Source organism: Fopius arisanus, unplaced genomic scaffold (assembly GCF_000806365.1).
Source record: "Fopius arisanus strain USDA-PBARC FA_bdor unplaced genomic scaffold, ASM80636v1 scaffold00100, whole genome shotgun sequence".
Lineage (NCBI taxonomy): Eukaryota > Metazoa > Arthropoda > Insecta > Hymenoptera > Braconidae > Fopius > Fopius arisanus.
The window spans coordinates 67,503-95,501 of record NW_011887839.1 but is presented as its reverse complement, the minus strand read 5'-3'; the positions used below and the strand labels follow the sequence as shown (position 1 = coordinate 95,501).

Genomic DNA, 27,999 nt, shown 5'->3' with positions numbered 1-27,999 from the left:
GAACAAGTGGAGAAGGAAATGTCCGTTCAGACAATAAACTGATTTTCTCGGAAAACATTTATTGATTAAAAAAAATAATACTGATATTCATTCATCTCCTTTAACCCTGACCGTCAAGGCCGTTCCAAAGGCCTTTTAATTCTTGAAAAATCCTCAGACCATATTATTCTTCTCATGCAGCTTCATATGCTTCTTCAGATTATCCAGTCTATTACACCTCCTCTCACAATAATCACACTGAAAGGGCATAGCATTACTATGCACAATAACATGTCCCCTTAAGTGACTAATCTGTTTAAATCTCTTGTTGCAAATTTTACAGAAATGCGGTCGCTCGTTCATGTGTGCCGAGAGAATATGTGTTTGGAGATTAGTCTTCCTGACAAATGTAGCCTTGCAAACATCGCACTCAAAAGGTCTGACATTGGCATGAATAGCGAGATGACCTTTGAGAACATTTTTGTGCTTGAAATTCTTATCACAGAGATGACACTGAAACGGGCGTTCATCGGTGTGAACTTTTTTATGAGCAGACAGATGGGCCAATTGCTTGAACATTTTCGCGCAGATTTCACATTGATAAGTCCTCCCATCCTCATGAGCTGCACTAATGTGTCTCCTGAGGGTATCCGCCAGGGTATACCGTTTCCCACATATTTTACACCCAAAAGGTCTCTCATTAGTGTGCGTCATCAAGTGACCATTCAAATTTCTTCTCTCCAGGAATCTAGAGCCACACACGTCACACTGATAAGGTTTCTCACCATTGTGAATGTACATGTGTTTTTTTAAACTGTTGGAAAGACTGAAACGTTTGGGACAAATTGAACATGCAAATTTTCTCTCTCCAGTGTGAACCAATGTATGGCACTTCAAATGTCCTGCTTGCTTGAACCTTTTCCCGCAGATTTTGCAGTCAAACTGACGCTCATGGCTGTGAGACAAGACGTGCCTCTCCAAAACACTTTTTGTCGTGAAGACTTTTTTACAATTTTCACATTGAAATATCGGTTTTACCAGCTTTCTTCGTTTATTCCTATGATTTTCGGATAAATGGCTCTTCAGAAGGTCCAGAGATTCGAATTTAATGCTGCAAATTGTACATTGGGATGGATGAAAATCGTGCCTCAGACAGTGTTGACTCAAGTGGCCCAATTGTTTGAATGTTTTATTGCAAATTTTGCAGACGTATGGACGTTCGTTTGTATGAGATCGCAGGTGTCGTTTTAAAACACTTGGGAATGTAAATTTCTGAGGGCAATGGGGACAAGTGAGAACAGAGGGAATTACTATATTTTTTTCGCTGTGGCTCGAAGAATTCTTTGATTTTGGAAGAATTTTATCAGTTAGAGTTATCAGTTGTTGGAATAATAGTTGCACTGGTGTCTTCTTTGTTGATGGGTTTATTCTGTTGTTTTCAGTAATTTGAAGGTGTTTGACACCTATTTGGAGGGATTGCTCTGGATTTTCTCGGGCCCAATCTAACAGTTGTTTTATTAATTCATTTTTAAGGACGATAGAGCCCTTGTTACTGTTGTTTCGCTCTAGTTTAATGTTAAAGATTGATTTCCTGTAGTCCTCTAGTGCTTTTGATAATTTTTCAAAATTATTTTTATTACTGTGATAACTAATTACCGCCGGGGGCCCTATAATTGAGAAAATATCTATGAGGTTCTCAACTATTTCTTCTTCATTATTCAGTCTCAGGGCTTTTAGCACAATATAGTTGGAATATGCTTCGATGTATATTAAAAAATATTTGTATGGGTTTTTTCCGTTATTGCAGACAGAATTTCGCAGATTGATCACGTAAACATCTGCTTTTTCATTGTATGTATTAATTTGTTGAGAAGTGTTATCTTGGTTGCAGATGTCGATAGATTCTTCATTCAATCGTTTTTCATCGATCGTTAGTTCGAACGCTCCCTGAGTTTTATTCATTATTGTCCACCAGTTTTGTCTGAAATAAATTAAATTACAGAGAAAATTAATATACTTTCTCTCCTCATTTCTCACTATTATCAGTTGCTGCCGATATATGTCAGCAATTCAAATACAAAATTTGTTGATAAAAATAAATGCAGATGACTCATGAATTTACATTACTCTACTTGAATAGCTGATAGTAAATAAGTCATACCCAAACATACCCAGTACGTTTACACTTTAGTCGATCAAAGTTCAAAACATTTCCACTAGTAACCTCATTAAATAATCTCTTCCATCCAATAGTACATTATTTTTCGGGTGTATGGATAACCATTGGATCATTTAAAAGCACTAAAAAGTCATGGTGATAAAATTAATAGGTACATTAGTTCAGAACTCATCAAAAATCGTGACTTCTCGACCTATCGGATTTCGTGGTCAGCTGTTTCCATTCCGAAAAATGGCGTCTGAAGTTGAGAAAGCTCAATCTGCCACTGCCGGTGGTGACACTATTTTTGGGAAAATTCTCCGGAAAGAAATTCCTTGCAATTTTATTTACGAAGATAATCAGGTAAGTGATCCCTTCAGCAATTAAAAAATCATATTCTTCTAATGATTTTCGAACACTTGGAACAATTATGATCGCATAACCTCAATCTTACTCCGCGAAAAAAACAATGACAATTAATAATGCACACAAATGACAACGGCCGTTATTTAATTATGAAAATTGTTGAATTTTTGAATCTTATAGTGTGTAGCATTCAACGACGTTAACCCTCAAAGTCCAGTACACTTTCTCGTGATCCCGAGAAAACCAATTCCGCAATTATCGAAGGCTGAAGACGGGGATGAGTTAATTCTGGGTCATCTGATGAACGTTGCGAGAAAAGTGGCTAAAGAACAAGGACTTGACAAAGGATTTCGTGTGGTTATTAATGATGGAGCTGATGGCGCACAGTCTGTCTATCATTTACATATTCATGTCCTCGGGGGAAGACAGATGAAATGGCCCCCAGGATAATTCCTCCAATCTCTGTCATTTCAATTAACAAACTTTAAGTAAGAAAAATGTATTGAGGGTTATTCAACAATTGGAATAAAACTGAGAAAGGAAAAAAAAATTATTTCTTGTGGATAGACATATATTATTAGAGATCATTGTTTTTTCTTTCGTAGACTTTGTACTGGAATTCAATGCCATTCTCTTCTTGAATATCTTGAGGGATATTTGGATCTCTGGAATCAGAGAAACAGGATATTTTTTATTCCTGTATTGATAAATTCAATGGAAGAAAAAAAAACATGCACTTAGAGATTGTTATTTCATGATGACTTACGTCACCGTAATAAAGTCGTTTGGAATGTCTGGGAAAAATGTGTCACACTCGAAGTACTTCCTTATCTCTGTTAAATAAAGTCTGTGAAAGTTCGGTGACTCCATTGCAGCCTGTAATAATTGCATAATTCAAGAAATTATCGTATTTCATATGGGATCAAATCGCAGATTAAGCAAAAGTAAAAAATGGTATTTACTTCATAAACGGAACTTCCTCCGATGACCCAAATTTTCTCGACTTTATCCTTCAAGGAGCCAGTAGAAATCATCTGTATTGCTGCAGGAATACTTTTGCAAACAATAGCGTCTTTGCCAAGATCACTGGAACAGAATAAATCAACTGTGAAAAATCCAATAGAATATCCAGAGTTGTTGATCACTCACAGCTGCTGATTGGTTAGAACCATATTTATCCTGTTCTGGAGAGGTCTGAATTTTTTTGGAATGCACTCCCAAGTCCTTCTGCCCATCAAGACGGCATTCTGTTTATTGTTGTCCGTTGTTTTCGTTGTCATCTCAGTGAAGAAGTTCATTTCACTCCTAATGAACGTGACTGTTACATTATTTGCAGCAAGGACTAATTATTTCTTTCATGAATTAAACGTACTTTAATTTCCATGGCAGACGTCCTTCCACTCCAATGCCTCCCTTTTCACAAGCCGCAGCAATTAAATGCAATCCCAGCTGCATGTCTGAGCTGAATGAACGAAACTGATAAAAAGTGAGATCAACTGATCCAAACACGTGTTTTTAAATACTGTAACGGTATTTCAATCTTTCTATCGATACTCAGGCCTGCAACAGAGGGCAGTCTGGAGTTTACTCCTAGAGTCTAGATAAATTCGATCTACAGTAGCAAGATAATTTAGTCATCATAAATATGACTTTAATTAAAAAGTGGTGGATAAAGTTTATTAAAGTGGGTAGAAGTCTGTGTTCATAGACGAATTCGTGAGATTTCATTGACTTTATCTGGAGAGGATTGAGAGTAAGATTAAAAAATAGGAAAATACACTATATATATAATATTTGGGATTTGTAGGAAATATTTAGTTACTCTGAAATAAAAAAATGGAAACGTCAATTTCATCGCATATAAAGCTTCCATTCAGTATGAAAGCAATCTCGTACTATGTTGTCTCAACTAATGATAAGAGGAGACTCTAATCGTACAGTTAATTTCAAATTCGCGGGTGAATCTTTTCTCAACTGATATGTCGACTAAAATCAAAATTAATACTTGAGGGTTGACGACTAGCTATCAACGTGAACGGTGTGATTCATCAACTCTCAAGTATTAATTTTGATGTGTGGAAAAGTAACTTTTCAAGCACGCTCCCCATTGTGATGAGAAAGTGTTCGCAACTCGTGTAGAAAGTTTTTTTTGGCATGTGGGATTATACAACTTGTTTTCAGCTCATGATCGAAATCACTTTACCGCACTTGTTACGAAATATACTATTTTCTGTTTATCAAACTTGTGTTTTGGAATTCTGATGATACCAAGTGCTCACTAATCCTGGAGCATTTCACAATATGTACGGCTGTCGGTAAATAGCCTGAGGAGGATTAACCAAAAAGTAGAGAGCGAGTTCCGGGGAGCTAAATTCATCAGGTACGCCCTCTGATTTCATACTAGAAGGTTCTCCTATAATAATACAGTGTGGTACAGCGTCTGTACCTGTTCTTTCTTTGCTCTTCATGCCAATATATCTTGTCTTTGATCTCAAGGCCAGCCGCGTAATTTACAACAACAAAATACTGACAGGTAATATTCACGTTTAAATCGGGGATTCCAATAATCGTTACGCAACAAAAAAGAAAATTAATGGAATTGTTTGTCCATCAGGTTGTCCAGAAATGTGAAACAAAAGACAGGAGAATAACACAGGCGTTGGCGCTGTCTTGCTGTTAGAATTCCGAGAAAAACGATACACGAATGAATTATCATGGAATCTGTTATCAAATATCCCACCGATGGCGACGAGATTGTGATATATCCCAAAGATTCAAAAAATTTGAAATGTCACATTTACCCAGGTACAGAGGTGTTCTTTACAGAATGTCATATTTGTTATCACAAAATTTTGGGTGGCCTCGAGGATATCGCGGAACACACCAAGAGTCGAGAACACATCGAGAACAAACACACTCTGATGTCGTTCCTAAATATAAACAATATCCAAGGAGGAAGTACCGAGCCAGAATTGAATGACAACAACGAGACTAAATACTTCATCGAAAGTGGAAAAAAATCGGATGAGCATGTCGTTCAAGTGTTGGAATTACCTCGAGGCACTCCAAAACATGAAGGAAGAGTATTTCATTGGTGTAATCTATGCAAAATCAGAGTCCCCAATGACTGCACTGCAGATGAACATTTAAAAAGTGTCCTTCACACAGAAAATTCAAGAGATACTCTTGAAGTGACTGTGTTGCCCCATCATAATTCTGGGGAGGAAAATGAAGTCGAAAAATCGTTTACAGGTATTTTCTTGAAATTAACTTGGAAGGTCTGTGCAATATGTGATCAACGAAAGTTATTGGACGATGATGCGGTTCGTGAGCACGTAAAAGGATGGCCCCATCGTTATAAATTATGGAGCCTCTCGGAAGCCCAATTAGAGGCCCTTTCTGTGGAGCACCTACCAGAGAAATTCGAATCAATCCCCAATAGCAAACAGAAGTTACTCTGTACAGTATGCAAATCCAAAGTAAAAATTAAACGACTCGATGGTCATACGAGAAAATGTCATGTTCAAGACATGAATGTTGAAGTGAAATTGGGAGAAGAAAAAACAACGGAAGAAACTAAAAAAAATCTGGAGGAAGGAAAGCCAGAGGATTTGTTGAAGGTATCAGGAGGGAACGACAAAGTAACTGATAAAAGAGATAAGTCACCCAGACAGTTTCCGGTCCGCCTTTCTGCCTTGCCTCTGGGGTCTAAAAATTCTGAAAATACAACCGCCAAACGCTTGATATCCTCTTTCTGCTTGGACAATCAAAAAGATTCAGTCTCCTCTCCGCTCTCTTTTAAACTAAACTCTAACAACATTCGCCGTCGGAGTCTCAGTAATGTCTATTGCTGGGACGGGGGAATTAGAAACGGCAGCAGCAAAGAAGACAAGGAGAATGAAGCGGAGATCAATGCTGAATTGAAATTCGGCGATGAGAGAAATTATGATAAATATATTGCACTTTCAACTTCTCGGAAGGGCGTTCCTATCGAAATTATGCTACAGTATCATTACGTAGGTGATACCATTGATTACATCGAGTGTAAAATCTGTGACACTAAAATTCGAGAGACTCCTCATACTCCAGCAACTTTAGAGTATCTCCAACATTCGAATTCGGAGGAGCACAGGTATAATGAAAATGCATTCATTGACAGTTGGAAATCGTCAGTATCTTCTCGCGCTGCTATATCTGCAGCACCTCCTGAATCAGCTGAGAAGAAGAATCCGAAAGAATCCTCAAATAATGAAACTCTCCCTCAGAGTATCAGGAATGTCTTCTGTGAAATCTGCAACTGCATTATTACTGGGGGTTATTGGAATGTCAATGCGCACAGAAACAGCAAAGAGCACAAGCAGAATGAAGCGAAAATTAATTCTGAATTGGAATTCCGCGATGAGAGACGTGACGATAAAGATATTGTACCTTCACCTCCTCCCAAATCTGCGTGGAATGGCGTTCCTATCGAAATTATGGTACAGTATCATTACGTTGGTGACACCATTGATTACATCGAGTGTAAAATCTGTGACATTAAAATTCGAGAGACTCGTCATACCCCAGCAACTTTAGAGTATCTCCAACACTCGAATTCGGAGGAGCATAAGTATAATGAAAATGTATTCCTTGACAGTTGGAAGTCGTCAGCATCTTCTTACGCTGCTGTAGCCGCAGCACCTCCTCAATCAGCTGAGAATAAGCGAGAGAAAAAAAAGGCCCATAAAACAATTCCGTGCCAGGTGTGTGGTGAAAATTTCACGAAGGGAAGTCTTCACGAGCACATGACAGAACATTTTTGGAAACGTTTTCTCAAGCCTTCCTTGGAGAATCTTGAAGAATCTACGGATAATACTCATGAGGAGAATGTAAATGGAGAGCTAAAACCAGTGGATTTGGTGACGGGTGAAGACGAATCTGATGGAGATTCCTCTCATTCTTTGATTGCTAACTCACCGGCGAAGAAAGTGACGTCATCTGCACATTTCAGAACAAAACCCCTGGACATCGAATTAGATAGCGGCCCGAACATCTACGAGATCAACGACCAGAGAATAAAACACATCCAGCTAGGTGTTCTCCTGTCTTTCACCATCGACATCGACAATATCTACTGCCTCGTGTGCCAGAAGTGCATTAAAAATTCTCTCCAGAATTTCTACGAGCATTTGAGTTCACTTCACCATCTAAAGTATTTACAGAACATGATAAATGATCACCAGAAGTTCAAGGACTTTCCAGATCAATTCAGTGATCTAGCTCTTGCTGAAGAATATATGGAAGAAGTTTCAGAAGAGGAAGTCAAGTGTCACGCTTGTGGTTTTTCTATTCCTAACAATTCCTGTAAATTAAGTAATCACATTAATGATCCGACTCATGCAAAACAGTGGGCATTATTAGAATCAAACAAGAAAGAAGTCTTTCATGCTCTTCATTCGAGAATGCAATCGAATTTTTATAATGTCCGTAGATACTGGTGTGTCTTTTGTAGAACAATATCTATTGTCGAAATAGAATTTCGAGAGCATTTGCGAGATAAGGGCCATCTCAAAAAAATTAAACAATACGAAAACGAGACATTAATCTTTGACTATTGCGCTATTTGTGCGAGTCTCTGGTACGGTGTTCTCCATACCTTCTCCTATCACTCGCAATGCAAAATGCATAAAGATGCAGCATATCACAATTACTACATGGTGAACAAACTCCCAGAATCTGCTGAGAAACTTTTGTATGCAGTTGAGGATAACATCGAAAAAATTCTCGCTGAAGTTAATGCACGTAGGATCGATGAGAAGAAGAAAGAGGATCAAGTCATCAGAGATTTGAAAAAAATTTCTAAGCAGAGATATCCTCGCGTTGAGGCTTACCCCTTTGGCTCCAGGGTTAATGGACTTGGTGGGGCAAATAGCGACCTTGATATCTTCCTGGACTGCAGCACTGGGAAGTGTCCGGTGTATGCTGGAGAAAATTCCAGTGATAAACAAGTACTGGATCGTTTGGTGAACATAAAAAAATGTCTAGAAGGAGACCCTCAGACCTGGTTCATTAACAGACTCGTTGAAGACTGCAGAGTTCCAATCATAACGATCACTCACAGATTCACTGGAATAGAATGCGACATTTCAGCTACCAACGGTCTTACCGTTGAGAATACGAAGATTATTGGTGCTTATTGCAATAATTATCCAAACTGTCGTAAGTTGATTATCTTTCTGAGAAATTGGATGGTGTATTGTGAGCTGACAGGAGTCAATGGGATCAATAGTTATACAATAGCTTGGCTGGTGATCTACTTTCTGCAAGTAGTGTCTATTCTACCGACGATTTTCGAATTGATAGACAGTAATAAAGCCTCAAATATTGTCGCTGGATGGGAAACTGGAGTTCTCATTGATTTCGAACCGCGTAGAACTGACCAAAGCTTCAGGGAACTTCTCACGCAGTTTTTTAAATTTTATGCAAGCTTTGATTATCGAAACAATGTCATCTGTCCACTGCTTGGGGAACCTGTGAAAAAGACACTGTTCTCGAATCCTAATGAATTACCGTCCGCCATGAAGCCTTATCTTAATTCCCTCAATGGGGAAAATGGGGTGCCTTTTAGAGTGGACTCTGTTCTTTGTTTGCAAGATCCTTTTGATCTCGCGCATAACCTTTGTAAAGCTGTCAAAAAGCTCACGGTGTATAAACTCCAAACTTTTTGCACTCTCAGTGCACAAACACTTGATAAAAATTCCTAAATGGAAAGCTTCAGTTACATTATTATGTTTTTATTTTTTCTTCTTCGATTTGATCGATAAATTTTTTATTACTTTCAAAAAAAAAAGAATTTAATATATCAGTGAACAGAATCGAATATTACATTTATGAGACTCCGTGCAGAGAATATACTGAGGGGTTTTTCCCTGTTGTCACTGCAAATATTATTTATGTTATAATATTAATGATGGTTGAATTATAAAGTATTGACTGTAATTGCGATTTGATAATCAGCCTCGATGTTGTTTATCTGAATTTTATTCCCTGGTGGATGTTCTGAAATTATTACATAGACATTTTTCTACAGATATGAACTCAAATGACATTGATGAATAAAACTAATATATTTCTCTAAATTCTTTGTTTTTTTATTATTAATGCAATTTCTTACAGATAAGCTGGAAGTTAACATTTTATTTAACATGTTTTATTGTTTAATCATCTTATCAAATTTATCATACCTCACTCGGTTTTTATGCAATCCATACAATAGCATCAAATGACAACCATGAAGAGCAGCACTGCTCCAAACAGTACTGGGATATACATTCCAACATAATTCCAGGACAACCAAAATTGCAATCCTAGTGACAACTGAATAATGTGTACACCAGGCAATGTACGGTAGGGTATGATAGTACCACACATAAAATTGATAATGCAAGGATCTACTGAACATCACTCCGAGGAAATTAGCAACGAAGAGAGGCGCGATAAATAATTGACTTACAGTAGACATATCGACAGTCTCAATTTCAGTCTCTTTCTTCATTTGTAACTTCAATTCTCTTCCGTATAATTTCAGTTTAGCGTAACATCTCATGTACGTTTTCCACGTAGGAATGAAATAAGCGATAGCAGCCAAATGCAAGAACAACAGTGTAATATGAAAAACAGGATTTAGAAACAAATCCTGTGGTATAATTCGCCAATTGACGGTCCACTTGTACTCAAATACGCGTCCAAAATTAAAAGCACCACAAATGTATGTGTACGGATTATTTATCAAAAACGGAAGACCAAGAATAATTTGAATAGTTGCACAAATGGCGAGATGAAAAATTGTCCTGACAAATCCCAAATTGCATACATAAAATATCAATAACGCAGGTGAAAATAATAATATATTCATTTTAACAGAGACTGCCAAACTGTACAGAACACTTCCCCAATACCATTTGTCATCCAGAAATGCATTCAAACTAGCGAATAAAAATATCATGGCAACAGAATCATTGAATAGTCTCAATACAAAAATTGAATGCACTCGGTAAGATGTACAGAATATTAATATTAAAACATAGGGTGGAACTTTTTTGGTCCTCGCATAAATTCGGAAGACTAATACTAATAAAACTATGTAAAGTAAGGCAAAAATATATTGACCCGTTCTGACATCAATTCCATTGGATGTCATGTAGTAAAATAAAGAGTAAATATAAACAAATCCAGCGGGATACACCAATGGTCCTGTGTCACCCCTCAATTTTCCATAATCCAGTGTTCCATTCAAAAATCCCTCCACTTCCTGCATATACGCCCTCCAATCAATCTCCGTATATTTTACATTGTGGATGATAAGAAGATTCATGATAATCTCAATATGAACGAAGAACACGGCCAAAAATGTCAGTAGCTTTGGATCGACGAATAACTGAAAAATTTTTTCCAATCTTCCCCACAATTTCTTATCTCTCGTTTTCTCCAATTTTTTTGGTGCATTCTGAGATGCACGTTTATCTCGTCGTGTCGACATTGTTCGATATTTCCACTTTATTATTTTTTAAGTGATTGATCTGGCCGATTATTTTTTCCTCACTCGAATTCACTATTTTTGGATGAGGGCTACATCTGGGAACAAATAGACATGTGTAATACGTGTCATACACCCGGCAAAATAATCTATTTCTAACCTGAATTCAGTCGAATTGAGGGCAAACACTCGATACCTAACCTGCAATTGACGGTAATGAGTTTCAATGTCAAATTGTCATGTCACAGATGGTTTACAGTAGATTTTACAATAAAGTTATAGCACTTGTATTTGTTCATTTATTTTTTACAACTTTTTCGATAGTGCTTGTTTCAAACAACTTTTTTATTTTGAATTTCACCGCTTTCCTCTGCGAATGTCGATACAACAGAGGAAAATGTCGGTAAGACATTTTTTCCAAAGAACACATGTTCAAATTCAAATCAGAAAAGGTCCTTAAAAGAAAATAACAGGTTTACTCATAAATATAAATGCCTGACACATGTAATTTTTTTGAATTTCTGCATTCCCATCGGAATTAATCTTTCACAATTCTTTCAGGGGATATAAATTCAAATTCCAATTGACCAATTGATCACATTTTTCCGCCGGAAATATTTTTCATTCGCGAATGCTTATCCACTCAAAATGGCTGCTGTTACGGATTGAAACCAAAACATAAGGTGTGCGTGCATAAACAAAGAAGTAAGAGAGAATTGAAAGCTATCGTGTACGAAATTCTACTAGATCTGTTGGATTTCATTACATTGAACACAATCGTAACCGAATGGCCATCTAGATTAGTCCTGTGGGAGGTTTATCCAGTCATAAATAACATTTCAGCATGAAAAGATTCACTCCTCAGCGTCGCTCCAACGTATCAAATCACAAAAGTAAGTATATACCCCATAATATCGACTAATTACCCATTACCCATCCTGTACACTATCAAATCTTTGTATCCTTGAATCGTGTGTAATCTCACTTCTAACCGTCAGCTATGTCCAGTCGTTATGGAGGTTAAGAACCAACATTTTTTAGATGCATTGAGCAGATTGAGTTTATAATAACAATTAATTATTTATTAGCGGTTCTAATGATTCCATTAATCAGAAACTGTGATCCTTCATCTACATTCTAATCAAATTTTACATAAGAAGATAAATAAGAAGAAAAATTTCTTTAGAATTGAAGAAATTTTTCTTCTTAATTGTCATTTCAACCAATGAGATTGCACCATGTGGTCATTATTGGCGCGCCCCTTTATCAGGAGTTCAATACAATTTTTTCTCATAATTTTTTCACTGACTTGAACTATCTGTCACATGAAGAAAAGTGATAATCAATGACCAACAGCTTTATTCATCGTTTTTCATTCAACAAATAGTCGAGTTGAAGGCAAAAATTAGAAAGACTATCGTCACTGAAATATTTGCAATGTTTAAAACACTTTTTTCATGAAAATTGACACTGCCACTGCTGTGATATTTTCTTGCATGCCTTTCGTCATGACAGTTTCTAGTTTATCCTTTTTTTCCAAGAAAATAATGTTCTCTATATGCATGAAATTACACATGTTTCGTATTCTATATATTGTATTTTAGCTCCAATTAGAATTGTTTTTTAAATTAACGCTCATTTCCTCAACTACGCCATCTGTCCTTGATGGTACCGCAGGCACTGATCTCTATGTATAAAGAGGAGTGTTTTTGAGCGATAGCCATTATGTTCTCCCTTTTATTTAAGGATGTAATTACAGAAAAGGCAACCGCAAACAAAACTAAAAAGAACACTGGGAAACTTCAGGCTGTCTGTGAGGAGCCAAGTGGACCTGATTTAATTAATAATCTGAATGATGATTGCTTAGCCAGAATATTCAAGTATCTTTCTCTAGACCAGCGTCTTACCATTGAAGCAGGTGAAGTCTATTTTATCGGAATTTTTACTTGTCATTCTTTTGAAATAAAAAATGTATTTTAACAAATATGTGATAGATTGTCTAGGGGAATTAAATAAAGATGTTTTTTATTGTTGCATTGATCAACAGTTTGTAAACGGTGGAAAGATGTTTCTCAACTGGCTTGGGACGACGTGAAGATCTTAAATTTCACTGTAAGATGTCCTCCAACGAGTGACTTATTAAAGTTGCCAGATGATTTAAAGTCTAATCAATGCATTGGAAGGATCATCAGGAAATGTGGACGTTATCTGCACCAATTACAATTAGCTGAGCCCTGTAATTCCAAGATTCTTCCACTTGTTGGCCAGCACTGTCACAATCTAGTGAAACTGGAAATTGAACTCCCAAAATACGATAAAAACTGTGCCAAACTATTTCAACAAATGCAGAGGCTGAAATACCTGGAGATGAAGGGAATTAGACAGCATTTCAGTGGTGAATTTTTCCAGGCTCTGCCGTATGAAACATTGACTGAAATCCATCTCTGGGCTTATTTCGCTGATGCTTATCTTCCAACATATGTTTTTTTACCTCGTGTAGCTCCCAACGTGAGTATCCTTATTACTACTTCTTTACTATACTTATTTTCACACATTAAATAGTCACTAGAATGAAAGCATTTCACCCGATAAACTTGGAATGAAATTTTGTCGAAATTTATTTCATCCGCAGGCATTCCAGAGTCTCACCAAACTCACAGCCCTAACGCTCAATGGTTTTTCCTTGAAGCCCAACATGATGAAAGTCATAAGTCAAAAGTCTGAACTCACTTTCCTCTCCATCGCAAACTGCTCGATCAGAAGAGGACTGCCCCACCTGAATGGTCTGACAAAACTCGAGCATCTTAATCTCACAAAAGTTCTCGAGGTTGCCGATAATTTCCTTGAGCAAATAGCGGAGAACTGTAGCAATATGAGACACTTGAATTTGAGCAAATGCATCAACGTCGAAGACAATGGGATCAAGAGTTTGCTAAAACTATCTCACCTCGAAGAGCTGATTCTCAACGATGCATTTAAAATCACAGATGCTGCCTTCACTGGAATGTACAATCTGAAGAAATTGGAGTGTGAGAGCTGTGATGGTGTTTACGATGAGGGAATGATATCATTGATTAAATATTCAGCCAATCTGAAGTACCTGAATCTCGCAGATACTGGAGTGTCTGAAAGAGTTATTCGTGAGGCCATGACTATCACTAAAAAAAGGACCAACAATCTTAAACTTCATTTGGTCGTCAGCAATTCCGTCAAGGAGGATTGGAACGATGAAGATGATTTCTCTCCTCTTTTGATCGTCGAGGGCAAAGAAGAGGGCTTCGATGATGAGAGCGATTCAGACTTCGATGTCGATGATTATTATGATGAAGATGAGGATGCTTTAGATTACGATTACGAGTATGTTGATGAGGATGACTTCGACATGTTCAATTCCTACGATGATTATGAGTACGAGGAAGGTGATGATTATGCACTGCACTTCCTTCGTCTGGTCTAAAGTTCTCCTGAGTTATATTTTCTGGTGAAATGAGGTTAATGTTACCAAAGTATTACAGAATTCAAATGAGGAGGACTTGTCTATACTAACAGGAGTTGAAATTCTCTTTTATTTTTATTTTTTGCTCCATTTTTGAGGCTCTCTTTTTTTTTATCATTGATTTATCAAGTTTTCTATGTCCTCCACCACCTCCTGGAGTTGGGAGACTCATCGAATGCCAAAATTCACAGACGAAAAACGATTATAAAATAGCAGGAATTCCAGAAAGTCCCAGCGAACATTGAATTTTCATTCCCATCTTTTGCATTTGTCAATAACCAGCTGTTTCCTCGTCTTAGATATAATATTACGTTGATAACCGCATAGAGCGTAGAACTGATGTGTCACAAGTGGCATTTAGATCATTTAAGTTATTTTTGCAACACTCAAACTATCGACCCCTTTTCCCATATGTATTATCTAATTCAAATTTTTTATTACGTCTGTGCATAATCGTTGAACGATATTATTCGTATCATTTACCCGTTTTTACAGGCGATTTGATGTATGGATTGCCCTGTAATTTTTTTTATTGAAATTGTATCCATGTTTGATAAGGAATAAAGGGAAAATGAGTCAACAGTTTTTTCATTAATTTATTCATTCATCCTCTAAAAGCGATAATATAAATATACGCAGAAGAAAAGGGACATCGTCATAATGAAATTGATGTAGACTTCGAAGTTTCTAATTCATGGAATACACGAGTGTAAATGTACAAAAAATGGTGAATCAATAAATTTAACGAGTCTTTATGCAAGCGGCTGTCTTCTCGTCCAATCGATAGCTCCTTTTTCTTCTCCGTCCGTGCATTATATCCTCCAGATTTCTCAAGAGTATAAAATTATTCCGCATGATTTCAGCCTGTCGCTCTCGTTCCAATTGCAGTCTTTTTGCATCTCGCAGGACATGAGGACGAGTACAGGGGGGACTCATGTCCACCGTGGGAGCAGCTGTCTTCACCTTCAAAATCAACAGCGAAATTCAAAAGTAATTTTTTAAAACTATAAATACATGTTTTCCCAATCAAACCACTTTCATATAATTTACCTTAAACTATTATTTTTTCCTAAATAATTGTTGATAATTAAATTAGTTCTCATTAATGGGTTGAGACTCACTCGATTTCGGTGCCTTTCGAATGCTCGTTTTTGCCAGCAGATTAAATCTGCAGATTTAACTCTTGCAGTCATGATCGACTCCGTGGAATTAATGCAGAATAATTTGTGCTCTGTTACCAGGGGATCTGATGAGCCACAGTAATTCGATCGAATACACGAGCAGAACTGGTTTACTCGATGGACTCTAGTTACCATGACTACCTTTTCTACGGCTATTTGAATTTGCACCCATTCATTTCACCGATAGTACTTCCAACAATTACACATCCTTAGCTCTGAATCCCCTGAAAAAATATGTATGCAAATAATTATATGAACTGTTGAAATAAAAATCCATCTCTCGAATTAATTAATTGGCGAAAAATAAGGACTTTAATAAAACAATATATTAATTAAAACACGCAAATGTATATTAATATTTGCGTTGAAACGTGTGGATTTTCTTGGAATGAGTGGTGAAAGTAATTTATAAGTAATAATACTCGATAATGGAATAGAGTTTAAATTCCAATTTTTGTTTTCTTCTATTCATTGAGTATATAGTTGTCTGGCGGGTTCTATCGATCGCTGAGAATTTCTAGAAATGTCTACAATCTTTCGGATATTGTGAGAAATATCTGAAATAATCACTCCAGATTCATAAATTCAGATGAAAATTATAGAACGCTCTGAAGCGAAAATTCTGTAAATTTTTTCTGAGGGATATTTTGCTTTTGGATTAAGGAAGAATTTGTAATTTTTATTTTATATCTGTTCTCTAAGTGTGTATATGCGTGAAAATTTCAGATTCTCTACACATACGAATGATTTTAACGTCGACAGCTAAATTGGAACAAAGAGAGTGACTGAATTCTCATTGGTTGGTTGACTGGACCAATGAAAATATTTCTCCGTTGGTGGGATTGCACCTTTGTAATGTTCTTTTTTGAAGGTTTACAACTCTTTGGGAAAATCTGCAGAGATTTGATTCACTGCGAGGGTAAATTGAATAGAACCCTCGGCAGTTGTTGTTTATAGAGAATAGACTGAGAGAAAAAATATTTTTCGAAAATGGGTTTGCACACTGAGAGAAATGTTCAATAAAAATTACGTGTATTTTCCGTAATTCTGGAGCGAAATGTGGTTGTCGGAAATTTTACGGAACTGTCACGTAATTTTTATCTAAAGTCACAGAATTTTTCCGCGGTGTTCCGTAATTTTTATCTGAATTATCGGTGAAAAATAACGATACCGTCAATTAAACTTTTCGAATCAACTTCGTAATCGGTAAGTGAACTGAAAGTTCCGTAATTTTTACTAAATATTTCTCTCCGTGCATGGATATATGTAATTTTCTTGTTGTCAGTGAATTCAATTGGCGAAAGCAATTGTTATTTCAGTGCAATACACTGCGAACGAAATTTAGTAGATTGAATGAAAAAATTGTTTTGACACTAACAAATTGAATTAATGAATATTCGCGAACGCATATGTGACTGCGAGCGCTGAATATTTAATTGAATGCATTTGTTTGAAAAAACTAAATCAAATTTTCGAGTTTAATTGTAACTCTAATTGTTTGCAAGAATTGAAATTTGAAGATAGAATTCGTTAGAATGCCTGGGGATGCATTTAATTTATAGAAATATTTTTCGACCCCCAATAGTCATAAAAAATTAATAGAATACAATTAAATAATTAATTGCTTTTTCAATTTTATGTTAATGTGTCATTGAGAGCATATTTATTTATCTCTAGTACATATTTGTTAAAAAATACTAAATTGGCGGCAAAAGTATTTTTGATTGTTTTCAATCTAATTTAATCAAAAGAAGAATTTTTGGTCGCAAACAAATAGGTTTACAATATTTTACTAAATTATTCTCTACGTGTATTTAACTGATATTTATGGTGCATTAAAGTGAAATTCTTGAGTGAAAATTTTCCGGTTTTCAACACCTTTATGGTTTTATTGGGGTGCGAGGAAACATTTGGCGAGAATTTCTCAGGTCAATATTAGAAGAGGTATGACCCATAAAGTTCTCTCCTCAAAATTCATTCCCCCGAAACTCTGAATTGAGACCTTTTCTCAATTGTTTTGATTGTTTAACGTTTCTAATCCTCAATAAAAATTCACCTCCATAAACCCGCTGGGCTTTTCTCAACAATATTTCAGTCGACGGAGGGGTAAAAATGGAGAATAAAGAAATATATAAATGGGTATCTATTTAGGAGTGTCCAAAAAGAGCCGGTGATCTTAATCGTAGAGCTTGACAATGATCCTCTTCAATGGATGAGCCACTCTAGGAGAGGCATATTTTTTCCCTAGGGGAGAATTGACACACTTAATGCTCTTCATGTATGACATGTACTCCAAAAAGGGGGAGGCTACACTATTTTCAGGCACTTCAATCTCCCATCCAATCAAAGCCCATCAAAATATTCTATTTATCCCCGCGTCAGGGAGAAAATTCAGTAACGAAGTGGTGAACTAGGATAAGTGCATTTTTTTTGAGGCCAGTTTTCAGCCAATATCTCAGAATTCAAGGAACTTAGCGCATTTTTAGCAAAAACATTTTTTCAAGAGAAAGATGAGAGCTAAAAAAAAGGTGTTTATGAAAATATCTCTATCTACCTTCAATTTCGAGAAATTGGCTAAAAGCTGGTTTCGAAAAAAATGCACTTATCCTAGTTTTTCACTTCGCATCAAAATTTATTTAGATCTTTATTTATTGTAATTATTTGTCATTAAATTGAAAGCCAATAAATAGACACGAAATATCAATAAATTTATTTATTGTCGAATTGTTTTTTGATAATAATTTATATGCATTTTATCGATTTTTTTTCTTATTATTAATAATATCGAATTTTCGAGATGCACCATCGAGGGGGGCAGGTCGGCACAAAATCGAGTTGTTCCCCTTCCCCAATCCGATGAGTACGAAATCCAGTGGTGGGGAGTATTTTTTCAGGGGCGGTGCTACCCTGTGGGCGTGGCAATTCAAGATATGACCTGAAACCGAGACCTGAACTGCCTTTAGTCTCCACTGAGACGTCGTACCGTGCGGTCGTGTGTCACCGAAAAAAATTCTTCAAAATTTCCCAAAAGTAATCGAAAAAAATCTCATTACATATCTCCGAGTGTCGTAAAATGTCTTCTCGATTTCGCTGAATTCAGGTGCATCTGAATAATTGTGAAAATAATAAAATCGTGAACTGTTTGAGTGAGAGCGATTGCAGAAATTTGTCAAGGACATTAGAAATATTAATCTATGATGATGCACGCAATGAGTGAACATGCAGGAGGTCCAGGCCTAGGTGTTGGTGTTTTGCCATTTGACGGAATGGGCCTTTACGAACAGCCAAGGCCCAGATTCGTCTTCAAAATGCCCCGGGTCGTACCTGACCAGAAGACAAAATTTGAGAATGATGAGCTGTTTCGCCGTTTGAGTCGAGAGTGTGAGGTAATTATTCCTGGAAATAAAAATACCCGGATTTTAATCCGGTCGAGTCCGATTGGAATTCCAAACACTTCCGGAGTCGAATAATCGTAAATTTTCCCCTCCAATCTTTAATATTGTAGAATAAAAACGGTAATTTAGCAAAAATAGAATTAATAATGAAAAAAAAAAAATGAAAAATTGTTGTAGGTGAGGTACACGGGCTTTAGAGATAGACCCTTGGAGGAGCGTCAGGGTCGTTTCCAAAATGCATGTCGTGAAGGTCACACTGAAATAGCATTTGCCGCAATGGGAACTAATTTGCAATTGACATTCGGCCCCGCTGCTGGAACCTTCTCTGAACCCGGACAATGCGACTTCGACAAGGAACATGGCAAGGTAATTTGAAAATATCATAAATCCATTTCTTTTATCGACTGGACGGAGATACATAGCTGATAAAATTCATGCCGACGTCTTCTAATGGCACACGGAAACAAATAAACACTTGAATCAAGTATACTTTATCCTCGATCTTAATATATTCATAATCGTTATTATAATGGTAGGAAAATTAATTTTTCATCGATATTCTATCTTCTGATAGTCCGCAGACGTGTGACATTTCTATTTATTTATCTCATTCTCTTCCGAATTAATAAATTTATATTAATACTCAGATATTATTATATTCAATCCTTTCCAGTATATTATTATATTCATTTTACGTGCAACGTATATGTTTAAATCAAGTATAAAATATACATGAAATATACTTGATTCAAGTTTTATTTTCATGCACCACCGGAATTTTCGAATATTTACAAAAAATTGGAGTGGAAATGACAAAATGTGTGGAACTGAAAAATAAATCACCGTCAATTAGTACAAATTCGATGACAATAAAGTGGAATTATACGTGACGTTTACCTCTCGTGTTTGTACAACTCGATTTCCCGTAAAATCTGTAGCTCCGTATAAATGAACAATGGAGGGATCCAGGACCAGTCATTGATGACTTCCTCTGGAGCCCCCGAGTTCCTTTTTTCCGCCCCCGTATGACGTATACAACAGCCCCTCACTGCAGGGGTCCATTGGCTCTTTCCGACGCCAATTTTTCGTCAAATGAAATAAAACTGACCCCTCGACTGGAAATTCCCGGTGAACTTCTCGGAACATCTCCACTTTTCCTTTCAGGGCTTTAGGTCATAAACCGCTTTGTAGAAGTGGAGAAAAAAAAAAGTGCCGAAAATAAATAACCAGCTCCAGAGTATTTTCCAAAACGTTATCTCCTTTTTTTCTTGATGCCTTTTTTACGGCGGCTTCCGGTCTTCTCGTTAACGCGCCGGCGTCGGTCCAGGGGTCGTCGACGCCATTACGATCGATACTGGCGTCGGTATACCGCCATTTTGAAATTATTCGCGAATTTTTAAACACTCGATTATCTCTAGATGCATGGAAACATTTAAGTGGCGGTATCGTAATTCTTTACAGATAATTCAGATAAAAATTACGGAATGCCGCAGAAAAATTCCGTAACTCTCGGTAAAAATTACGTGACGGTTCCCTAAAATTACCTACAACCACATTTCGCACCGGAATTACGAAAAAGGCACGTAATTTTTATTAAATATTTCTCTCCGTCCGCCAAAAATGGAGAATCTCAGAAAATTTATTTACTACACTGAGAGAAATATTCAATAAAAATTACGTGTATTTTCCGTAATTCTGGAGCGAAAGGTGGTTGTCGGAAATTCTACGGAACTGTCACGTAATTTTTAACTAAAGTCACGGAATTTTTCCGCGGTGTTCCGTAATTTTTATCTGAATTATCGGTGAAAAATAACGATACCGTCACTTCAATTTTTCGAATCAACTCCGTAATCGGTAAGTGAACTGAAAGTTCCGTAATTTTTACTAAATATTTCTCTCCGTGTGCTTTCCCCAGTAAAAATCTCCATTTTTTCCAATTCGAATTCCCATATTTTTTCATTTACACCAAATTTATTTCCACTTTCGTTTGCCCAACCGATGATTCAATTACTGTTCACCCGATGTAAACAGCGTAATATTTACCCTGAATTTTCAACAGCTTCTGTAAGACATGACAGACAATTAGCACCGACCAACTGTCACAGGCAGTTAGAAAAATAAAATTTTCAAACGGCCATAAATCATTGAACAACTCCGGGAAATTGCCTCGGGTTCAAAAGATATCGGTGTGCCAGAGAGAGATTCCTCGGAAAATCGGAAAACCCTTGAAAGCGGCGACCCTCTGGGGTAGACGTGAGGATATTTCAATCTCCCTCACGACACGAGACGATTTTTTTTTTCTCTTCATTGTTTTAAAGACAGATCAGAAGCGCCACGTGCTGGGCATTGTGATGGTGCCCTGTGGCGCAAGCAATTAAGTCAGATCAAAATTCAGATAACAACAGTTCCCCCTTTTTTTTTACCTTTTCACATCTGCTATCGCGCGTTTCTTATCGTCGGTAATTAACGAGACCTGATTCAAAGGAGAATAATCACCCTTTCATATACTCCTTACGTGAATGGAGCCTTTTTCATTCTCGTCATTGTAATCATGATCATATAACTCGAGCAATTCTGTTTTTCCGAAGGAATCAGGTACTCAATATACCGATTTCCTCAGAGAATAATTCCGAAATGCCTGCATTTTTTTCGAGGTCCGTTTTTAGGCTATATTTCCAATTGAAAGAATCTAGCGAATTTTTTGTATTAACATTTTTTATAGAAAAGGATGAGAACTACAGAAAAGGTATCCATGAAAAAATCGGTAGCTCCTTTCAATTTTGAGATATTGGATAAAAATTGATCTGCTGGAGAAAAATACTGGGAAAATTACGGAAATTTCACGTAGTCGTGGGGTGGCCTTGATTTATTCCGGGAAAAATCAGGACAGTTCCGTAAAAATTATCCTAACGAGCACGAATTGTTACTAAATTGTCAGGATAATTTTTACGGTACATTTCTCCGAAAACCAAGGTCATCCAACCATTACGTAAAAGTTCGGTAAATTTCCCCGTATTTTTCTCAGGTGCACGATTATATCACCTATATTTGAAGACCAACCAGAATCCTCCAGGTCTAAACACCGCATAGTTACAAATATTTTAAATTAAATATTCGATAAACAAAAAATCGTGGGCCCTTGTTCTTTTTTTTCAAAATCAAAATAATAAATTCTCCTTTTGCAAAAGATGCGAATATCTCGCAAATACACGGAGAGAAATATTTAGTAAAAATTACGGAACTTTCAGTTCACTTACCGATTACGGAGTTGATTCGAAAAATTTAAGTGACGGTATCGTTATTTTTCACCGATAATTCAGATAAAAATGACACCGCGGAAAAATGCTGTGACTTTAGATAAAAATTACGTGACAATTCCGTAAAATTTCCAACAACCCCATTTCGCTCCAGAATTACGGAAAATACACGTAATTTTTATTGAATATTTTTCTCAGTGTAAGAATCGCCGAAATGGGGCCTTGTCAAGCTGACGGCCACATATAATTCAAAAATAAATTTGCAATAATAATTGTGTGGAGTTGTTTACGACAGAAAGGCGCACGCTGACCGTATGGTATTCGGTTTTTTTGATAGGTCTAGAAAGAGGGAAGTTAGAAATGATGACGAATGCCCCTGTCTTTTGTCCCCTGGACTGGACTGGACTGGAAAAAAAGTCGACGGGTGCCGCCTACTTGAAACAAAGCCGGTTCCTGTGTCCGTCTCGTTGAGATAAATACGAGGTTAAAAAAAAAATCACTGGAGATACGCCAGGCAACACTTGATAACGTACTGCCACCCTTTCACCGGATTTAACTCTTTCCTTTTTTTCTTCATCTGTTTCAATGTCACTTTGGGCCTCATGCAAATGAGAATGTCAAAGGGTTGAGCGGAACGAGTTACAGTTTAAATATCGTACGGTATTATGTCTCGTAATGGGTCACGCCCAAACCTCTGTACTTTTTATTTCCCTTTTTTTTTAATTCTATTTTTTATTACTGTTGTTTTTACTCCCGTGAGAACGAGAAAAGGGTTAAATACACGAATGTTACCCTTCAGTTATTAATCGCAGTTGACTGAGCGTGAAAATTTTGACTAATTGAAGTTGAGGTTGTAATTAAATGGCTCAATAGAGAACAGTTGGGATTGGGAATTCTATTTTACACGCGGAGGGAAATATTCAATGAGAATTACGCGTCTTTTCCGTAATTCCGAAGGGAAATGTGAATTTTTCCGCGGCGTTCCGCCCAATTTTTATCTCAATTCTCTGTGAAAAATAATGAGACCGTCCCTCAAATTTTTTTAGTCGACTCTCTAATCGGTAAGGAACCGGAAGTTCCGTTATTTTTACTCAATATTTCTCTCCGTACAGTTCTTCACGCGGGGGGAAATATCCGAGAAAAATTACGGAACATTTTACGTAATCCGCAAGTGAGAATGATTTTAGGTGAATTTCTGTAGAAATGGAGGAGAAAGCTTCTGTCAAATGCGGGATTCCACCATCAGAACTCAGTATAAATATCCCCAGCACACTCTCCTCGAAGAGCTGAAACAAATCACAAACAGAACATCGAAAACTCGAACTCCTGGGGAGATGATTCATCAAATCATCATTACTCATGTCTCATTTTCATCACCTCAAACGATATCTAAAAATTCAACGATTAAAACTCTAGGAAATACACATTTATATGTATGTATATCAAGCCGGAAAAATTTATGTTATAAACATTCGCATGTGACTTCGCAGCGAATTACGTTGGAATATAAAATATCAAATCTAGAGGAGAAAAATCTGAAACGTTCAGCAAACTTTTGAATCTGTCATTAAAACTGTGGGAAACGGTTAATTTCTCGGATTGAACAAGTATTTCATGAATTATTTATGAAAAAAAAAAAATCATTTGTACATGCGTTATACTTGATCCGATTGTATATGGATTTTTCGATTAATACACTGAGAGAAATATTCAATAAAAATTACGTGTATTTTCCGTAATTCTGGAGCGAAATATGGTTGTCGGAAATTTTACGGAACTGTCACGTAATTTTTATCTAAAGTCACGGAATTTTTCCGCGCTGTTCCGTAATTTTTATCTGAATTATCGGTGAAAAATAACGATACCGTCACTTAAATTTTTCGAATCAACTCCGTAATCGGTAAGTGAACTGAAAGTTCCGTAATTTTTACTAAATATTTCTCTCCGTGTATCGATGCAAAATCGATCTTCCCAGGATTTTAATAACAATTATAAATGTACTAGGATCAAGTATATATATATATAATTTATGTACTTTATATATATATTTTTTGGGTAGATTTTCCCGGATTTTTGTCTTCGTATATTGAATTTTTGTCGCGTTTTATTTTATTGAAAATTTCGAAGAATTTATTTTATTGGAAATTTCCTCGATTCAATGTTCGAGTGAAGTTTCATTACTGGTTTTACCGTGTGCAGAAGGAAAGAGTTCAGCAATACAAATGAGCAGGTATTTCCCAGTGTATGACGCACATACTTCCACACTTGTGATTGACCTTGTGTATCTCTGATTGAGTCTGCAATTTAGTGTAGATTGTGTTACCACCCACTGAGACGCCACCCCGTCGGTGCAATTATCCTTCAAATGAACGTCCCGGTGGGGATGAAATAAAATCTCACACCCGGCGGTTATGTAATATATCAATGGAGAAAAACTACGGGGAAATAACGATTTTAACTCCCCGCGAAGCTTTTCACCATTTTTTCACCATTTTTTCACGATTTCTGTTTCGCTTTTTGTGTGTTATAGTTTCTGGACTTTTTTTTTTCTCTGGTTGTTTCGACTGTTGGAAACACCGGAAATATACACTCGCTGAAAATATAGGTCCTGGAGGGATATAATTCCCGACGGGCGAGACCCAATTCTTGGGAACTCGTCGTTCACATGATTCTCCGTAAAATCAAATGTCTACGAAACAAAAAAATTCATAAAAATTATCCCGAAAACGGTTTAAAAATCAAAAACACCGAGAATTATTATGTAATCATTACTACCGCCAAGTAAATTGAAATTCATACTTAATTAATATGAATTGAGTTGGTATTTATAGTTGAGTTGGTATTTATTGAACTACTGGGTTGGTCCAGTTATTTTTATTTATTTATTTTTTTTTTTGGGAATTCACTGAGGGCGAGAAAATGGGAATTTTTTTTTTAGAGCTAAATGGATGTGAAAAAATGCATCAAACTCACACGATGTCGTAATGATCCAATTTACGTTGCGTTTCAATCTCGTCGTAGAATATTTCGCCGTTCTTCTCATCCTAATTCGTCCTGTTGCTGCAAGGCTAAGTGTTCCTCATTTTCAACAGGCGATTACTGAGATTGGAAGGTATACACTACCGCCTGCGGCCACGAGAAAATTGCACTGTCCAGAATATTCATATTATTTTTCTCATAATTTCTTTTTTATTGTTCTCCATCAGAGATGAGGAACTTGATTGTTGGTCGAACGGTTAATCCTCTTCGGAGACAATTCTTTCTTTTATCAAACTACACATTAAAGATTTAATGTTTAAAAAGAGCAGTTGCGGTAATGAGAAATTTCAAACTGCCTTGAATACTTGAGTACTTAAATACATGTATTGGATTTTTGGTTTTTTTTCAAGTACAAAATTAAAAAAAAAACATTAATAGAATACTATAAGAATTAATAGGATGACTGAATTTTTCCGAGGCTAGTTTTTAGTCGATATCTCGGAATTGAAGCAAGATAACAATTTTTTCATAAATACCTTTTCTGTAGCTCTCATTCTTCTCTATAAAAAATGTTTATATAAAAAAGTCGTTTTGCGCCTTCGATACCGAGATACTGGCCAAAAACTTGCCTCGAAAAAAAATCACTTATCCTAGTTTACCACTTGAATTACTGAATTACTGAAATAATTGCTTGAGAATAAATGATAAAAATGAAAATGCAAATCGAAGTGCTCATAATTTTTAATTGGACAATCGAATAATCGGGATGTTTCAGGTACACATACGATCAGGTCTGATAATGAACGGCGTCTGCGTGAGGTGGCGTGGTTGGATTGACCTGGAGCGTCTGGATGGCGTGGGTTGTCTCGAATACGACGAGGACGCTGCTGCCCAAGAAGATGCCCAACTTCGTAATCAGTTGGCTCGTTACAACGAACGAATCCGTCAATTCGAGGAAAAACAGAGAGCATTTCGAAGTGCCGCAGCCCAACCACCCCATCACAATCATCATCTCTCTCATCATCACCATCTAGGTCATCACGTAAGCGGTAGTGGTACTGTGACAGGTGGTGTTGAGCCTCATCTCACTCATCGACAGGATCCTGAAATGGAAGTCAGACTTCGCGCTTATTAATCACGACAAGCATCATCTGCTATTGAAAAATCATTAATTGATGTTTTCGTTATTACAAATCGTCGAGATGAACATCATGATTTGCTGCGGATTATTAATCAGCAATGATTTCTGTCTCTGGGTCCTACGTTGCCATAAAAAATACCAGAAAATAGCATCCGCTAGATAATGTCTCATTGACTTTATCAATATGAGAATCGGTGTTATATGTAATGCTTTTTGCGCTGGTCATTTTATTTACCACTTGAAAATCATCAAGTACTTGGTCCATCGGGTCTCCATTGAAAGTTAAACAATCTATTTGATACCAATATTTTTTGTTGAAGAACTCATCGTATGTCTGAGTCTTGTAGGTCATCATCTAGAGTCGTAGATTGTCTGAAACTAGATTGACTTGTGGAAGCTCTCGCCCTCGTCGGTTAGATTCCCCTAGAATATTGAATTGTGATAATTACTCTGTAAAATATAATAAATGGTTGAAGAATTAAATTAATAGAGGGATGAAAGGTTATTCCACCTGGACCATCTGTGGGGGAATTTCATTCTCAGAGACAGAAATACTGCGATTACTCTCGGGAATAATTTTGAAATGAAAAATACTCATCCAGACGTTTTACTAAATCCAGAGAAATATTTCGCGGATATGTCATATTGATATGTAGATTTCCGAATAATAAGTTGCTATAGGAATAATGATAGATGTTACCGTATGTATATTTATGTTGAATAATAATAACTGTAATGATGCATAAATTATATACACGAATGTAATCATTTTACCTGTGTCAATTGTGGGATCGTGGAATCATTAGAATCATTGGTATCGTCTAGCCGTCGCGATCTGAGTTTTATGATTTTCTTGAAGTAAACGCATTACTTATTGAAATTCATTTTTTATCTTTTCGAAAAATTTACATTAGATACTTATCAATTACGAAACGAATGGGAAATCCGTTTTTGCAATTCATTTACGCATTGTACATAAGGTCTTGCGCAAGACCCGACGGACATTAACACACATGATGCGTCGGATGAATCAGACTTCTCCGAATTCGCATGAGTCACTCCAATATTTTTTATTCACTCAGCATTTTGTTAACAATTTTGTGAACTTTGAATATGAATTAGAATGAGTTGAACGATTGACTTTTCTTATGTATTGTAAATATTTGTAAAGTTTATTAATTAAATATTATTTCTGAACAACAGCCTGAGAGTATTGTTTGTGATAATTTGTTGTGAAAATTGTTGTTGATAATTTTTGGCAAGGTGATGTTTCCTTCAATTAATTTTGTAAATTTTTTTTCTAACATTTTCTCGTGTTGCGTGATTGAAAAATTTCCTGGACACATGAAAATTGAGACGAGAATTCCCAGTGGGAATGAATGAATTGAAAGGTAGCGGTTCATCTTGAGCATGAAAGAAAAAAAAAATGGTGGAAAATGTGAGGAGAAATTACAACGTGTTGAAGTTGAATGGAGCAAGTCGAGTATTAACAGAATAGAAGGTGAAAAGTGAAGCCATTAATCAACGAAGAT

At 36.5% G+C, this 27,999-nt stretch overlaps 8 protein-coding genes across 10 annotated transcripts; 4 read left to right on the top strand and 4 right to left on the bottom strand.

Annotated features, from left to right (window-relative positions):
• Nucleotides 1-42: 42 nt before the first annotated feature.
• On the bottom strand, nucleotides 43-2,235 carry LOC105271040 (gastrula zinc finger protein XlCGF57.1-like). Its single transcript, XM_011312350.1, has 2 exons — nucleotides 2,151-2,235; nucleotides 43-1,960 (listed from the first exon to the last, which is right to left on the bottom strand). Exon 2 carries the CDS (start codon nucleotides 1,939-1,941, stop codon nucleotides 154-156), a length of 1,788 nt encoding a protein of 595 aa, XP_011310652.1. The 5' UTR covers nucleotides 1,942-1,960; nucleotides 2,151-2,235; the 3' UTR covers nucleotides 43-153.
• On the top strand, nucleotides 2,182-2,991 carry HINT1 (histidine triad nucleotide binding protein 1). Its single transcript, XM_011312351.1, has 2 exons — nucleotides 2,182-2,500; nucleotides 2,684-2,991. Exons 1-2 carry the CDS (start codon nucleotides 2,291-2,293, stop codon nucleotides 2,951-2,953), a joined length of 480 nt encoding a protein of 159 aa, XP_011310653.1. The 5' UTR covers nucleotides 2,182-2,290; the 3' UTR covers nucleotides 2,954-2,991.
• A 38-nt stretch (nucleotides 2,992-3,029) lies between these two features.
• Nucleotides 3,030-4,105, bottom strand: Dhfr (dihydrofolate reductase). Its single transcript, XM_011312345.1, has 5 exons — nucleotides 3,876-4,105; nucleotides 3,653-3,808; nucleotides 3,466-3,589; nucleotides 3,270-3,379; nucleotides 3,030-3,168 (listed from the first exon to the last, which is right to left on the bottom strand). The coding sequence occupies exons 1-5, from the start codon at nucleotides 3,956-3,958 to the stop codon at nucleotides 3,081-3,083; spliced, it is 561 nt and encodes a 186-aa protein (XP_011310647.1). The 5' UTR covers nucleotides 3,959-4,105; the 3' UTR covers nucleotides 3,030-3,080.
• Nucleotides 4,106-4,921: 816 nt separating this feature from the next.
• LOC105271036 (uncharacterized) lies at nucleotides 4,922-9,265 on the top strand. Its single transcript, XM_011312341.1, has 2 exons — nucleotides 4,922-5,036; nucleotides 5,118-9,265. The coding sequence occupies exon 2, from the start codon at nucleotides 5,218-5,220 to the stop codon at nucleotides 9,244-9,246; it is 4,029 nt and encodes a 1,342-aa protein (XP_011310643.1). The 5' UTR covers nucleotides 4,922-5,036; nucleotides 5,118-5,217; the 3' UTR covers nucleotides 9,247-9,265.
• An 88-nt stretch (nucleotides 9,266-9,353) lies between these two features.
• On the bottom strand, nucleotides 9,354-11,422 carry Alg3 (Alg3, alpha-1,3- mannosyltransferase). 2 transcript variants are annotated; one of them, XM_011312342.1, is made up of 2 exons: nucleotides 11,179-11,422; nucleotides 9,354-11,116 (listed from the first exon to the last, which is right to left on the bottom strand). In XM_011312342.1, the coding sequence occupies exon 2, from the start codon at nucleotides 11,019-11,021 to the stop codon at nucleotides 9,693-9,695; it is 1,329 nt and encodes a 442-aa protein (XP_011310644.1). In that variant the 5' UTR covers nucleotides 11,022-11,116; nucleotides 11,179-11,422; the 3' UTR covers nucleotides 9,354-9,692. The 2 variants fall into 2 exon arrangements, with proteins under 2 accessions (XP_011310644.1, XP_011310645.1); XM_011312343.1 differs by having other exon boundaries at nucleotides 11,220-11,422.
• Nucleotides 11,423-11,643: 221 nt separating this feature from the next.
• Nucleotides 11,644-15,847, top strand: LOC105271034 (F-box/LRR-repeat protein 13). 2 transcript variants are annotated; one of them, XR_892615.1, is made up of 6 exons: nucleotides 11,644-11,911; nucleotides 12,778-12,936; nucleotides 13,066-13,526; nucleotides 13,651-14,509; nucleotides 15,378-15,504; nucleotides 15,756-15,847. XR_892615.1 is itself a non-coding variant. In XM_011312339.1 (4 exons), exons 1-4 carry the CDS (start codon nucleotides 11,863-11,865, stop codon nucleotides 14,473-14,475), a joined length of 1,494 nt encoding a protein of 497 aa, XP_011310641.1. In that variant the 5' UTR covers nucleotides 11,644-11,862; the 3' UTR covers nucleotides 14,476-15,094. The 2 variants fall into 2 exon arrangements, 1 of the variants encoding a protein (XP_011310641.1); XM_011312339.1 differs by lacking the exons at nucleotides 15,378-15,504; nucleotides 15,756-15,847 and having other exon boundaries at nucleotides 13,651-15,094.
• LOC105271035 (uncharacterized) lies at nucleotides 15,097-15,762 on the bottom strand. Its single transcript, XM_011312340.1, has 2 exons — nucleotides 15,636-15,762; nucleotides 15,097-15,477 (listed from the first exon to the last, which is right to left on the bottom strand). Exons 1-2 carry the CDS (start codon nucleotides 15,705-15,707, stop codon nucleotides 15,256-15,258), a joined length of 294 nt encoding a protein of 97 aa, XP_011310642.1. The 5' UTR covers nucleotides 15,708-15,762; the 3' UTR covers nucleotides 15,097-15,255.
• A 2,798-nt stretch (nucleotides 15,848-18,645) lies between the features above and the next one.
• LOC105271033 (protein big brother) lies at nucleotides 18,646-27,669 on the top strand. The gene is made up of 3 exons (XM_011312338.1): nucleotides 18,646-19,081; nucleotides 19,268-19,456; nucleotides 26,102-27,669. The coding sequence occupies exons 1-3, from the start codon at nucleotides 18,890-18,892 to the stop codon at nucleotides 26,459-26,461; spliced, it is 741 nt and encodes a 246-aa protein (XP_011310640.1). The 5' UTR covers nucleotides 18,646-18,889; the 3' UTR covers nucleotides 26,462-27,669.
• Nucleotides 27,670-27,999: the final 330 nt, after the last annotated feature.

Excerpts from the sequence above, each read along its gene's own strand:
- LOC105271040 (XM_011312350.1), bottom strand. The coding sequence starts at position 1,941 with ATGAATAAAACTCAGGGAGCGTTCGAACTAACGATCGATGAAAAACGA.
- HINT1 (XM_011312351.1), top strand. The coding sequence starts at position 2,291 with ATGGTGATAAAATTAATAGGTACATTAGTTCAGAACTCATCAAAAATC. Across the intron at positions 2,501-2,683 it reads TTATTTACGAAGATAATCAG|TGTGTAGCATTCAACGACGT; the intron begins GTAAGTGATCCC and ends TGAATCTTATAG.
- Dhfr (XM_011312345.1), bottom strand. The coding sequence starts at position 3,958 with ATGCAGCTGGGATTGCATTTAATTGCTGCGGCTTGTGAAAAGGGAGGC. Across the intron at positions 3,809-3,875 it reads CGTCTGCCATGGAAATTAAA|GAGTGAAATGAACTTCTTCA; the intron begins GTACGTTTAATT and ends CACGTTCATTAG. Across the intron at positions 3,590-3,652 it reads GTTCTAACCAATCAGCAGCT|TGATCTTGGCAAAGACGCTA; the intron begins GTGAGTGATCAA and ends ATTCTGTTCCAG.
- LOC105271036 (XM_011312341.1), top strand. The coding sequence starts at position 5,218 with ATGGAATCTGTTATCAAATATCCCACCGATGGCGACGAGATTGTGATA.
- Alg3 (XM_011312342.1), bottom strand. The coding sequence starts at position 11,021 with ATGTCGACACGACGAGATAAACGTGCATCTCAGAATGCACCAAAAAAA.
- LOC105271034 (XM_011312339.1), top strand. The coding sequence starts at position 11,863 with ATGAAAAGATTCACTCCTCAGCGTCGCTCCAACGTATCAAATCACAAA. Across the intron at positions 11,912-12,777 it reads CAACGTATCAAATCACAAAA|AAAAGGCAACCGCAAACAAA; the intron begins GTAAGTATATAC and ends ATGTAATTACAG. Across the intron at positions 12,937-13,065 it reads GCGTCTTACCATTGAAGCAG|TTTGTAAACGGTGGAAAGAT; the intron begins GTGAAGTCTATT and ends ATTGATCAACAG.
- LOC105271035 (XM_011312340.1), bottom strand. The coding sequence starts at position 15,707 with ATGACTGCAAGAGTTAAATCTGCAGATTTAATCTGCTGGCAAAAACGA. Across the intron at positions 15,478-15,635 it reads TCGAAAGGCACCGAAATCGA|GTGAAGACAGCTGCTCCCAC; the intron begins GTGAGTCTCAAC and ends TTGATTTTGAAG.
- LOC105271033 (XM_011312338.1), top strand. The coding sequence starts at position 18,890 with ATGATGATGCACGCAATGAGTGAACATGCAGGAGGTCCAGGCCTAGGT. Across the intron at positions 19,082-19,267 it reads GTTTGAGTCGAGAGTGTGAG|GTGAGGTACACGGGCTTTAG; the intron begins GTAATTATTCCT and ends AAATTGTTGTAG. Across the intron at positions 19,457-26,101 it reads TCGACAAGGAACATGGCAAG|GTACACATACGATCAGGTCT; the intron begins GTAATTTGAAAA and ends GGGATGTTTCAG.